The sequence below is a fragment of the Alosa sapidissima genome, chromosome 4 (assembly GCF_018492685.1).
Source record: "Alosa sapidissima isolate fAloSap1 chromosome 4, fAloSap1.pri, whole genome shotgun sequence".
In the NCBI taxonomy this organism is placed as follows: domain Eukaryota; kingdom Metazoa; phylum Chordata; class Actinopteri; order Clupeiformes; family Clupeidae; genus Alosa; species Alosa sapidissima.
This window is the reverse complement of record NC_055960.1, coordinates 31972982-31986832: the sequence shown is the minus strand read 5'-3', so window position 1 is coordinate 31986832 and position 13851 is coordinate 31972982. Positions and strand designations below refer to the sequence as shown.

General features: G+C 48.9%; 1 protein-coding gene across 1 annotated transcript in view; it reads left to right on the top strand.

Moving 5' to 3' along the window:
• Nucleotides 1-13851, top strand: part of LOC121707554 (plexin-A1-like) — a 46843-nt gene that overhangs the window by 22026 nt on the left and 10966 nt on the right. Inside the window, exon 2 of the mRNA XM_042090206.1 lies at nt 11880-13277. Within this exon, the coding sequence (XP_041946140.1) occupies nt 12102-13277 (1176 nt within the window). The 5' untranslated portion in view covers nt 11880-12101. The remainder of the gene's footprint in view (nt 1-11879; nt 13278-13851) is intronic.

The window sequence follows — 13851 nt, the reverse complement described above, 5'->3', positions numbered from 1 at the left end:
CCCTCTCTCTCCTGCTCTCCTCTCCTCCCTCTCTCTTGTCCGCCCCTGCATTCCTGTCACTCAACGTTCCTTTTCTTCTTTAATTCCTTTATCGGCCACTCCCCCGATCATTCCTTTCTTCTTCCCTTTATGGGATCAGGTTTCTGTCTGAGCTCTGTTGCTATCTCTCCTCCTCCTCCTCCTCCTCCTCCTCTCCTCTTCCCTGGCTCTCTCTGACTGGACGTTATGTTGACACTGGCTGCGTAATTATAGAGTCTGGAACTTCACTGGTGCCCACAATATTCTCCCACTTTCTCTGTCTATGTCTCTCTCTCTGTCTCTCTCTGTCTCTCGCTCTGTCTTTTATTTTATCTCTCTCTGGCCATTTCATTCCAGTGTTGTTGCTCTTTTACTGGTGACAGGAATTTTCATCTTCAGTTGTTGTCTCTCTGTGATCTGTCCAGTGCGCCTTCACTGGGCCTCACCCTAGTCCAGTGTTTCCCTAAGGAGCCCAGAGTTGGCGGGGGCTGAGAGGGGCAAGAGTCAAACTGCTAGTTTCTACAATTAAAGAGTGTCAAACTAGTTTCTACATTGGAAGAGTGTCAAACTGCTAGTTTTTACAATTAAAGAGTGTCAAACTGCTAGTTTCTACATTGGAAGAGTGTCAAACTAGTTTCTACATTGGAAGAGTGTCAAACTGCTAGTTTTTACAATTAAAGAGTGTCAAACTGCTAGTTTCTACATTGGAAGAGTGTCAAACTGCTAGTTTTTACAATTAAAGAGTGTCAAACTAGTTTCTACAATTAAAGAGTGTCAAACTGCTAGTTTTTACAATTAAAGAGTGTCAAACTAGTTTCTACATTGGAAGAGTGTCAAACTGCTAGTTTTTACAATTAAAGAGTGTCAAACTGCTAGTTTCTACATTGGAAGAATGTCAAACTGCTAGTTTTTTACAATTAAAGAGTGTCAAACTGCTAGTTTCTACATTGGAAGAGTGTCAAACTGCTAGTTTTTACAATTAAAGAGTGTCAAACTAGTTTCTACATTGGAAGAATGTCAAACTGCTAGTTTTTACAATTAAAGAGTGTCAAACTGCTAGTTTCTACATTGGAAGAGTGTCAAACTGCTAGTTTTTACAATTAAAGAGTGTCAAACTGCTAGTTTCTACATTGGAAGAGTGTCAAACTGCTAGTTTCTACATTGGAAGAGTGTCAAACTGCTAGTTTCTACATTGGAAGAGTGTCAAACTGCTAGTTTTTACAATTAAAGAGTGTCAAACTGCTAGTTTCTACATTGGAAGAGTGTCAAACTGCTAGTTTCTACATTGGAAGAGTTCCATAAGTGTGTAAGAGCAGGTCTGTACCAGCTTATGGATATCTGTTTTGGATTCACAGTTCCATGTGGCAGGTGATGTGATATGTGAGTCTCAAGCTTTGCATTGGGTTGTGGTGCTGGGAGAGGAGCGTGTTATTGTCATTGTCAGAAAGAGCCTGCCATGAAAAGTTTAGGCACCTCTGCCCGACACACTGTCTTTCTCTGGCACCGCAGGTTTATCTCTCTTCCACTGTATCTGTGCCCTTCCTCTCTCTGTCTCTCCCTCCCTCTCTCTTTCTCCCTCTCCCTCCCTCTCTCTTTCTTTCTCTCTGTCTGTGTGCTCACCGAGCCGTGTAGTGGAGTATGATGGGCTTCAGTGGGACTGCGCAGACTGGCCTTGAAAAGCGTAGAGTAGAGGAACGTGTTTTCTCTCTCTCTCTCTCTCTCTCTCTCTCTCTCTCGCTCTCTCAGCCCAGACTGCCATTTCAGTTGTCTACCCTCCCCCCATCCCACATCTTTGGTCTGTTCTTCTCCTCTCCTCTCCACCTCCTCCTCTTCCTCCTCTCCTCTCTCTTCCCTCCAAATGTGGGTAGCAGGCCGCTTAGCAACAAGCAGCTCGGCGCTCGCTCGCTCGGTCAGTCCTAATGGAATCCTAAAGCAGGAGGGTGCAGGGAGGGTGCGGGAGCAACCAAAACAATAAGAAGATGGTTGTTATCCGTGGGCAGGAGGAGGGGGGATAATGGCCGCTGGCCTTCAACATTTGCCCGGTGGTAATTGTGGTATTTAAGGCAGATTAGCAGACCATGTGCTGAAGGCTGGGGGGGTTGCACTCGGCCAAGGATCTTTTAAAAACACAGTACTACACTGTATAGATCTCCCTCCTCACCCACCTCCCCCTTCTTTATCTCTCTCTCTTTTTCTCTCTTCTGTGCTTCACTCATTCACTCATTCCATCTCTCTCTCCCTCTCCCTCTCTCTCTCTGTCAATGTGTTTCTCTCCATTTGTCTATTGTGGTCAGTGGCTTTGCATGTGAACATGTGGCGTTTAGCTGTCTGTGTGTGGTGGCCGTGTACACGTGTGTGTGTGTGTGTGTGTGTGTGTGTGTGTACACATGTTAGTGTGAATCTGTGTGTGTGTAAATGTAAATGCAAATGCCTGCACATGTTCAAAACCATTAAGCAGTTGTGACACGGAATAAGTAGGAAGCCCTAATCGATATTTCCTCGAAAAAATCTTATCCGTGTGCATTTGTGTGTGTGTGTGTGTGTGTGTGTGTGTATGTGTGTTTGTGTGTCACACATCTGCCCTGCATGTGTGAAAATGCTCAGGCCCTCTCCTGTCGGTGAATCCAAGTCAAACGGGCCCTCCCCTAGCGCTGCCACGGAGGCGAGAAGGGCAATGGGCTCGTGTGTGTGTGTGTGTGTGTGTGTGTGTGCTAAGATATGGGCGTGATAGGGCGATGGGACCGTCGTTGAGTAATGTATGGCCCAGAGATGTAATCTTATTTACTGTAGAGTCTGTGGCTCCGTGCAAAACGCTAGAGTCCTAATGCATCAGTTAAGCTCTGAGCCACATCTCACTTATGTCCCTAATGCTGTGTGTATGTGTATGTGTGTGTGTGTGTGTGTGTGTGTGTGTGCAGGGGGTAATGGAACCAGACCTGGACTACAGATAAGCAGTAGAATGCTAATCAATGGTCAGTGCCATTTGAGGACCCAACTCTGTGTGTGGGGAGAGGGTAGTGTGTGTGATGCACAGAGAGAGAAATATGAGTGTGTACTCCGTGGGTGCGGCGGAGTGTATTTACATTAGCTAACTGATCAGTGTGCCGATATCTGCCCCAGGGGCCTGTGTTAATGCATGAGGTAACTAAGTTGGCATGGGTGTGTGTGTGAACGCGTGCACATGACTATCGTTTCTGTGTGCCTGGGAACTTGTTTTGCTCTCCTTTTTTAGTGACAGAAAATGTCATCACACCCTTCGCACACAAGTATCTCTCTCTCTTTCTCTCTCTCAGGAATTCCTCTGAGGAGCACTGTAGACGTGTTGAGAGAATCAGATTCTGCACTCTTCAGCTTCAACCGTTGAAAATTGGACTTTTATTGTACTCGGTGTTCCAAACATGTAGACAAGTTAACTCAATCAGCGGCAAATCTCCTGAAAGAAGTACCCATTTGGTGAGGAGAAAGAAACCCTCTATTGGAAACTTCACCACTTTCTGGGGTGTTGTCTCTCAGATTCTTCCTCACACAGTCACTCCCTGTTTCACTCACATAATTTGGTACCGTCCTCTCTCTCCCTCATCCACTCATTCTCTCTCTCTCTCTCTCTCTCTCACTCTTTCTCTCTCCCTCATACACTTATTCTTTCTCTTTCTCTCTCTACCCTCTACAGGCTCATATCCCTTCTTTTCTCTTTTCTTCTTTCTCTCTCCCTCTCTCCCTCCCTCCCTCCCTTCCTCCCTTCCTCCCTTCCTCCCTTCCTTCCACATTCGTTCTAGCATCACATGTTTTGAATTTGGCCCGCTGATGCTGGCGATAGTGTGTGTGTGTGTGTGTGTGTCTGTGTCTGTGTCTTTGTCTTTAGCAGAAAACCAGTTCTGCCCTGTACGTTGCCTGAGTTGAACTGAGCACACTGCTGTCGCTGCTGCTGGACACTCCTAGATAAACTATGGCATGGCGCACTGAGCTGGGCCTCTCCCTCTCTCTCTGCGCATCAAGCCCGTATTCTTCTGAAAGTCACGCGGCCACAAAGGACGTTTTCTTTGCGGTTCAAGTCTGTGCCGACCGATCGCGTTGCCCCCGTGAATAAGCACATTCAGTGATTATGCAGATTGTATTTTGATTTAGATAATGATATTATAGATATTTTTGGGAGCAGCTGGCCAGATATTCTTTCTGTCCCCCGGCTGCTCCAGCCACACACACTTTTCTGCATTGACTCACACGAAATCTAATCCAAAAGCAACAGAAGGGGGATTAATCCACGTAAACAGTTAAGGCTTTGTGTTATGACAACGAGCCTATGATTGGACTTTTGTTAGTTTGCTGTCATTCCGCCTCCTTGTTGGCTCAGACTTGTTCGGCAAAATGTTTCAAATTCTTTCATAAATGTCGTCCTCTCACTATTGCTGTTGAAGCCAGTTGTTCAATCTTCCTATCTAGTCTCTCACCTCTAACATTCACTTTTCCACGTTTAACCTTTCAAACCATTGACCCGAATGAGACGGCTTTGTTATGATCCTTTTGAAAGCCCTGTTGTGCTGGTGTTTTAAAGGCATAAAGTTCAGCTGGTTAATTGGAAGGCCTGTTTATGGCCAAATAATAACAATGATGATCATACGAAGCAGTCCATGAATCTTCAAGGCCCTGTCCTTTAACAGCTTTCTCCTTGAAATGTCTCCTCTTCGCCATCAAAACTGTTACAGCCTCCAGTTTGCTTTTACGAGGCTGTTTTGGTGAAGGTCTGGCATCTGTGGAGGGAGGTGACATATAGGTCGTGTAACTTTGAGGGGGGGGGTGGATTGGTGTTGGGGGGGGGGGGGGGCGGTTGGTGGCGGTGGTGCAGCCTATAATCTCATCAAAGTGCAGGCATTTTGCCCAGTGAGTTTTTGGGAACTACGCCCGGCTCATAGTCAGACATCACAAGCACAAGACGGCAAAAAACGGAGCACTGTGTGTACGCCTAGTCACATCTGACTATCCTTCAGTCTGCAGTCTCTAAAGCATCTCATTTCCCTGCCACCTACTAGACTGTATGTCTGAGCATTGCCCTCTGCTAGCCTTTGGCAACGCCCCCTCTAATGCCCCCCTCCTCTCGCACGGAAGCTTTGGTCCAGATAAGAAGCCTCCCGGGCACCTCCAGATTACGCGTAAACCCACAATCACTTAATCTTTGCATGCGATCGTCCGGTTGCTCTGGCAGGCTTGCTCTCTGTTATAGCTCCGCTGCCTTGACCCATGATGTGTCCTTCGCCATGTGCTGCTCATTCACGGCGCGCTGCTGTGCCAGTGCCAGTCCTGTGCCCCATGCCGCGGGCCTGATGGGACTGGGATGGCACCTCTCATTGTTCGCTCCGCGCCTCGCCGTGCCCTGACCACCCTCTGTGCGTCCTTGGCCAGGGTCGTCCGGCACGGAGCACACGGTGGCCCTGCAGAAAGGGAGAGCATGGGAGCGATCTGTGGAGTGATCACACATGGGCATGGCACACACACACACACACACACACACACACACACACACACACACACACACACACACACACACACACACACACGTCCACATTCACACTCCATGTGAGAGATGTGCCGTCTGTCATACGATAATCCTGTTTACCGCTGAAACCACAAGTGTAAAGCAGGAGGAGCAATCCGTGTGTGTGTGTGTGTGTGTGTGTGTGTGTGCATGTGCTTGTGTGTGTGTGTGTGTGTGTGTGTGTGTGTGTGTGCATGTGCTTGTGTGTGTGTGTGTGTGTGTGTGTGTGTGCATGTGCTTGTGTGTGTGTGTGTGTGTGTGTGTGTGTGTGTACATGTGCTTGTGTGTGTGTGTACATGTGCTTGTGTGTGTGTGTGTACATGTGCGTGTGTGTGTGTGTGTGTGTGTGTGTACATGTGCTTGTGTGTGTGTGTGTGTGTGTGTGTACATGTGCTTGTGTGTGTGTGTGTGTGTGTGTGTGTGTGTGTACATGTACATGTGCTTGTGTGTGTACGTGTGTGTACGTGTGTGTGTGTTTGAGTGGAGCAGAAGGGAGAGGGGATTTTGTGCAATGCAAATGCTCTCCCTTGGTCTGAGGGGTGAATTCATGGAGTGGCAGCTGTCAAAGTTTTCAGCACACACACACACAAGTACACACACACACATATTGGAGGGGCAGCTGTCGCATAGTCCAAAACACACACATGGTCCCTGTCAGTACTCCACTGGGATAGCCCGTTTGGCAGAGGGGGAGGAGAGAGGGATCCGGGCTGGCTTCTGACCGCAGCACAGGGCTGGACTCTGCTCTGCTTGGAGGCCCCGGCAACAGCCAACTGGGCCTCAGTCGGTCAGCCAGTCAGTCAACAGCCACACAACAGCCAAAAGGATTGTGTTTCGTGCAGTACTATACAGTGCTGTGCAGTCATGGAGTTGTGTTGTCAATGGTAACACTGATAAATGCACTGTGTGTATAGCGCAGCACTGAAATGGCTTTAAAAGTTCATGCTTCACATTCGCCCCCCCCCCCCCACACACACACACACACACACACACACACACACACACAGACACCCACACACACACACCGACAGCGGGGTGCTCCGGTTGAGTGGAGGTGTTGTGTTTGTGCGATGTTGTCTAGCCGAGTGAGGTCCCCTGTGGGCCGCTGCAGAGGTTCTGCCTCTGGAGATCGTTATCATCCACCCAGTGTGCATGTTTAATTAGCCCCTTAACGAACTACTCAACCCCCCCCCCCCCACCCCACCCCGCTCTGATAAAACTTCCTGTTTACTCCTGAGCAGCTTCCTGAGTGGCCCAAGTCTATACCATTGCAGCCACGTGTGTGTGTGTGTGTGTGTGTGTGTGTTTGTTTGTGTTTGCATTTGCATTTAATCGTTTGTGTGTAGGAGGTGATGCATGGCGTCAGCTTACAAGTGCTTTAAGTGCAGAGTGCGGTGAGTCGTCGGCCCGCCTTTGAGTTTTTGGATAAGTGTATGTGTGTGTGTGTTTGTGTGAGAGTGTGTGTGTTTGTGTGAGAGTGTCTCTGTGCTGTGTGCTCTGTGTGTTACATAGCAAGTGAGTGCAGCTCATGGAAGATATGGGTTAAACTCAGAATGTAGGCTAAACTTGGAGTAAGTGCATTAGAGAGTGTGTGTGTGTGTGTGTGTGTGTACATGCTTATGTGATCATGCACCACTCTTAATGCCCAGTGATTTCCTGCTGTGTGTGTTGGCTGGGAGTGCATTGTAAAGAAGCTTAATCAGCCTCCTGTTGATCATAAGCTTCTGCTGTGTGTGTGTGTGTGTGTGTGTGTGTGTAAAGAGGACCTGACCTGTCTTCCCTGAAGCTTTGATTCATATTCTTTTTTCATCCAATGCAAGGCTGGAGGAGCATTAGTTGATTTGTGAGTATGGGTGTGAGTTTTGCAGGGGGCCTAAGCATTCAGATATTTGTCCCACTGTGTTTGTGGAGGCTAAATTTGTTGATTTGCTTATATTTGGCCATGTTTGTGTGTGTGTGTGTGTGTGTCTGTGTGTGTGTTTGTGTTGGAACTGTGAGGTGTCTTGCATGCTGAATCTGCACTGAGGACAGTCACTCTCTCTCTCTGTGTGTGTGTGTGTGTGTGTGTGTGCGCGCTACCAGTGGCCTCTCCATGAGCTGTGTGCTGTAATTGATATGCCACAAGCAATAAATCACCCAGCCACCCCTGCCAGCAACGCCCATTATCTGAGGAGACAGGTTTAGCAGCCTATTCGAAGAGCCCAGGCTCTTTACTCTGTGTGTGTGTGTGTGTGTGTGTGTGTGTGTGTGTTTGTTTGTATATGTTTATATATGTGTGAGTGTGTGCTTTGGCTTTAGAAAGAGGTTTATTAAGCCTTTTTTTTAGAAACAGGGAAAAGCAAATGATACAGAACCAGTGGCTGTAAGACGTTCGGCTGTGAGCACAAGTCACCATTGGACGGTGGTAGTAAATAAATATCCTATATTTTTACTAGCAAGGGCTAAACGTGAAGCTATAACCCCTTCTTTTCTCTCCTCTATCCCCCAGCGCCACGCTCATCTTTTTCTATTCAAAAACACGGCCGTCATCACGGTCCTCCGCCGTCACGGTCCAGTCCAGTGCTGCCCGCAGCGATCGCTGCCTGATGACGGAGGCTGGTTCGGAGTTGATGCAATTCTCTCTGGTCCTCGTGCCTGGCCAGCAAGTTACGGGATTTGCAAGTGTGTTGCTCAGGCTTTTTTTTTTTTTTTCGATTCTGTGCTCCGGACATGGAAGAGGAAATTGAAATTTTAGAGGCAGAAAAATAAGCAAGAAAGGGATCGGAAAGAAGGGGGGAAATTGGAAAATTGAAAAATTGAAATTGGGAGGAAAGTGCGGGGCTCTGAAACCACCAGGGGTAATGGTGCTGGGGGACTGACAGGGAAGAAAGGGGTGATTGACAATTTTCTCTGCTGTCGGTCAGTCCTGGGAGAGCTTTGCCAAAGTGTAGCATTTGATAATCAGCTCCAGCCCTCCATCAATCCCTGCAGCCCTCCATCCCTCCCTCCTACCCTCCTCTACCTCCCCTCCCATCTCATACCTTCTCTCTCTCTCTCTCTCTCTCTCTCTCTCTCCATCTCCCTTGCTCTCTCTCTGTCTCATCACATCTCTGGCCACCAATCTACCAGCACTGCTATCTCTGAGCCAGCAGAGAAAACATTTACACTGCTTACATTGCTTGCCTCTCTCTCTCTCTCTCTCTCCCTCTCTCGTTCTCTCTCTTGCTCTCCCTCTCTCTGTGCCTAATGGCATTCAGCATTGGACACAGTGGCTGCTGCCATATAGCCCATTACTCAGGTACAGAGCCCACTGGAGCTGGAGAAATGCAATTTATTGTGAAATTCATGGTCTGTTACGTCAAGTGTTGTCTAGCGAAATGAAGAGAAATTACTGTTGAGGCAACCTTTTGCATGTCTTTCTCTCCTTCTCTCCATCTCTCCCCCCACCAACTCCACGTCTGTAGTTTGAATTGACGTCTGTTCTCGCTGTACAGCAAGACTGCATCATCCTTGCATTGTGTTTGCTCGAATGAGATCTGAGATTCTGTTTAGTAAGGGCCTCACCATTAGAAGAATCTGATGAAGCGCTTTATTTGCCCCTTGGCTCTCGGTGTAACGATTGCTGTGCGGTTTTAACCTCTTTGCAAATAACTTTTCAAGTACACCCCCCCCCCCCAATAAACTCTTCTTCTGCTCACGGCAGACTGTAATGTGGTTTTGTATAAACTCTAAGAATTTGTGAAATTGTGAAAGAGTGTACTAATTCATAAGGGTATTATTTGTCAAGTTTATTGCCTATGTGCGTAAACCTGAGTGACAGGCGCAGCCTTAATGCACCTCCCATACTTATTTCACATGACCCCCCCCCCCCCCCCAAAAAAAAAAAAAAAAAAACTGTCAGCTAGCTACTTCTAGCTTCTAGCCTACATTTTCTCTGTATATGTGTTAAGATTTGCCAAGTTCTTTCTGCATTTTTCCCCAACAGTTTGTGCGAATATAGCAGTGGGATTGTAGAAAGCCCACATGGCACAGTGCTCCCTGCTTTCTGAGGTCTTTGAAGTGACGACACATCCTGCCTCTGTCCTTGGGGGATTGATTGGCAGATAAGGCAAGCCTTCAATCACCCTTAGAGGAAAGAAAAACAGCTAGGGAGATAAGATGTCGGCTTGGAAAAGAAAAAGATTCGAAAGAAAGAAAGAATAAAAGAAAGGAATGAGGAAAGGCGGGAGAAACATTCCTCATTTCCCCTTCCTTTTCTCTCTCAGCTGAGCTTTTTTTTTGATCGCCTTTATCTCTGGCTGTGTTGCCTTTTCCCCTCGCAGGTTTCTTTTTCTCTCCCCCATTAAAAAAACCCACCCACCCCATCCCCCAGCTCCGCCACCCTCCCTCCCTCCCAGCGTCTTCTCCTGACACGGGCGGGCCGTAAAACACCCGGGCGCAGACGTGCTCACAGTCAAGGTGAACCGAGGAGCTGGCAGACGCTGTCGGCCTTCTGCTTCATCAGCGTTTTCGGGCCAAACGAGACGAGCGTCCTGATCTCATCTGCAACGCCGTCGGGCTGACGAGCTGATGGGCTGCCGCTCGCTCGGGTTGCCGAGACGACGGCGCTAGCACTGTCAACGTCCGACAGCAGCGCAATGAAAACGCTGGCATTAACCTCCCCCCTTTTTGCATAGAGATAAACCAACGCGGTGATAGCTGAGCGTATTACTTCTTTGGTGCAGAAATAGACTAGCTAGATAAACTGTGGTTATTACTCTGTACACGGTAAAAAACAGGCATAAAGTGTGGGAAATTGCCTGTTACTCCACAGGCATAGATCTAGATAGGCTTGTCCATTACCACGGATTGAGACTAGTCTGATAAGACAGCATTACCACTACCACAGGAATAATCTTGGCAAGCGGTGTGGGCATGACTCAGGGCTGAGGCCTATCGGTTTTCATTTTTTAACAAGGAATTCAGTCCAAATATTTGTCTCCCCTGGTCTAAATAATGTTAAACGCTGTAATGGAATCTGCTTTTGGAGCAGCCTGATTAGAATCTTCCAGCACGCTTTAGAAAGCGACCGGCGGCCTGGTGTGGGCCCATTGTGCCCTCTCCATGTATGGCTACGTGAGCGGCAGTATAGGGCCAGGCTCCTCCTCTGTTCTGCCCATTAGACATGCCTTGGAAGTGGAGAATGAAGGCGAGACGCAGCTTAAACACGGAGACTTTTTTCCCACCGCAGCGCAGACTCAGGAACAGGGGAGATGCCAGAGCTGGAAGTGCGGAATAAGTAGCTTACATCATGGATGCCTTCTCTTGGGTGGGATTGGGAGAGCCAGGCTGACTTTGAATGAGGACAAAAACAGATCGCCATGACCAACATTGATTTGTGACTAAGTGTTTCTTTTTTTTTCCATGGGGTGGGTGGGGGTGGCCTTTCCCTGATTTTTTTTTTTTTGTAGACTAGCTTAGTACTAAGGAAAAGAAAGAAACTGTTTAAATCAGTCCTTTTTGTATCTGCTTCCTGTTTTGATGACGACTGTGTCATTGACTTAGTTTTGGTTAACCGCAGTAGGGCGCCTGGGTAGGCCTCTGGTGTTTAGGAAGTCTGTGATTAAGAGGCACAGGAGACTGACTGCTGCTTACAGCGTCTGAGAGAGAGAGAGAGAGAGAGAGAGAGAGAGAGAGAGAGAGAGAGAGAGAGAGAGAGAGAGAGAACCAGGAGAAGGCATGTAGACAGTCCACTTTAGCATGTGTTGTGTCTGACACGACTTATAATTTACTGAAACCTCTGCCTGCCCTCCCACCACCGCTGGGCAGCCGATGGGTCAGCACGGAAAGGGACTGTCTTCCTTGCTTCAAAACACAGAGAGCATATTTGAAATATATGGACACTATATATGGGATTCACTTTGGCTTGAAATGTTATGTTACCCTTTTTTAACCCCACTGAGCAAAAAGGCATTTGGGTGTCTCTTTACTAATACAGTAGCCTTGCTGACTCTTCGGCTCATGATGGACTTGATGTGAAATTATTCAGGAGGTGAGTAGAGTTTGTGTCTGTGTCCGACTCCTTGGGGGAGCTTTTTTCCTCTCTTTTTTTCCTCCGTCCCGTTTGAGCTGAGTGTCTCATCAGTCTAGAGGCGTTGGTCGATCTGTCGGCGTAATTAAACATTGTCATGGCTTCGCTCCCTGCCGTGCGGCCCTTTCAGGTTGAGTCATTCGTTTTGCCCGGGCAGGGATGTCTTCTTAACTCTTATCGACTTTGCGCTTTTAGGCCAGCACCAATGCATAATCAATAAGATGTGTTGCCTGTTGACTCATAATGTGTTTTTTTTTTTCTCTTTTTTTGTTTGCTTCGCAGGTCTCCTGACACTCAGTGGCACTGTGGATGATGCGCTGGATGACCGCTCATATTGGAGAGGAGAGCACTGACGATCAATAGGAACTATTTCTCTCTCCCTTTCTCCCTACCCCTGTTCAAAAAGCATCCAGACTCGTTCAATTGCACAGGCAGCGGTGACTGTGGTTTTAGGACGGAGTGGGACAGGCGGCCAGCCTTGCCTCGTTTTTGAAGTTTACAGACATGTGGCCTCCCCAGGGGCCAGTGGGTGTGCTTAACCCAGGGAGGATGCTTCTTCTTGGGCTTCTAGTTGTCAGTGTGCCCCAGGGCCAGTCCCGGATGGCCCCGGAGCCTTTCAAGACCTTCTCGCCGTCCGAGTGGGGGCTGACGCACCTGGCCATCCACAACAAGACGGGCGAGGTTTACGTAGGTGCGGTCAACTGGATCTTCAAGCTGTCGAGCAACCTGACCAAGCTGCGCAGTCACATGACCGGTCCCGTGGTGGACAACGAGAAGTGCTACCCCCCACCCAGCGTCCAGTCCTGCCCCCACGAACTGGCCCAGACCAGCAACGTCAACAAGCTGCTGCTGGTGGACTACTCCCAGAACCGGCTCATCGCCTGCGGCAGCACCTCTCAGGGCATCTGCCAGTTCCTGCGGCTGGACGACCTCTTCAAGCTTGGCGAGCCGCACCACCGCAAGGAGCACTACCTCTCCAGCGTCTCCGAGTCCGGCACCATGTCCGGGGTCATCATCTCGGACGACTCGGGCAGCAAGCTCTTCATCGGCACGCCCATCGACGGCAAGTCCGAGTACTTTCCTACGCTGTCCAGTCGCAAGCTGATGGCCAACGAGGAGAACGCCGACATGTTCAGCTTCGTCTACCAGGACGAGTTTGTCTCCTCGCAGCTCAAGATCCCCTCGGACACGCTCTCCAAGTTCCCCGCCTTCGACATCTACTACGTCTACGGCTTCAGCAGCGAGCAGTTCGTCTACTACCTGACGCTGCAGCTGGACACGCAGCTGACCTCGCCGGACGCCAGCGGTGAGCAGTTCTTCACCTCCAAGATCGTGCGCCTCTGCGTGGACGACCCCAAGTTCTATTCGTACGTCGAGTTCCCCATTGGCTGCACCAAGGATGGCGTGGAGTACCGCCTCATCCAGGACGCCTACCTCAGCAAGCCCGGCCGACAGCTGGCCAACTCGCTCGGCGTGTCCGAGCAGGAGGACGTCCTGTTCACCATCTTCTCGCAAGGCCAGAAGAACCGCGCCAAGCCGCCCAAAGAGTCCGTACTGTGTCTGTTCACACTGCGCCGCATCAAGGAGAAGATCAAGGAGAGGATCCAGTCGTGCTACCGTGGAGAGGGCAAGCTCTCACTGCCCTGGCTACTCAACAAGGAGCTGGCCTGCATCAACTCGGTAAGTCTTCAAGAGTTCAAGTATTTTGTGTAAAAACTACCTTTTTTGTTGAACACGGTGAATGTTCAGGGCCTCTAGTTTGTCTTTTTCTGTGTCAGTGTTGTCTTTTACTCATGGTAGAATCTCATTATTTCAGTAGAGTGCATTTCTGGAGTGTCACTCCCTCTCTCTTTCTCACTCCCTCTCCCTCTCTTTTTTCTCCCTTTCTCTCTTCCCCCCTCTCACTCTCTCTTTCTCCCTCTCACTCCCTCTTTCTCTTCCTCTGTCCTCCTCTTGTTCTCTCAGCTAATTCATTCATTTAGAGAGAATCTTGATCCTTTCTCGTCTGCCACAGGCATCCTCAGGGACCAGAGCTTGGCTGTCATATCCAGTCCCTCCCTTTCTCCCTTTCTCTCTCTCTCTCTCTCTCTCTCATTCTCTCTCTCTCTCATTCTCTCTCTCTCTCATTCTCTCTCCTCCTTTTTCTCCCTCCACCCCTCCCTCCCCATCATGTCTCTAATGGCTTAAAAATGTAGAGGAGGCTCTCTGTCTCATCTGAGTTCCCATCTCTCCACTCCTCTTTCTGCAGCTCTGT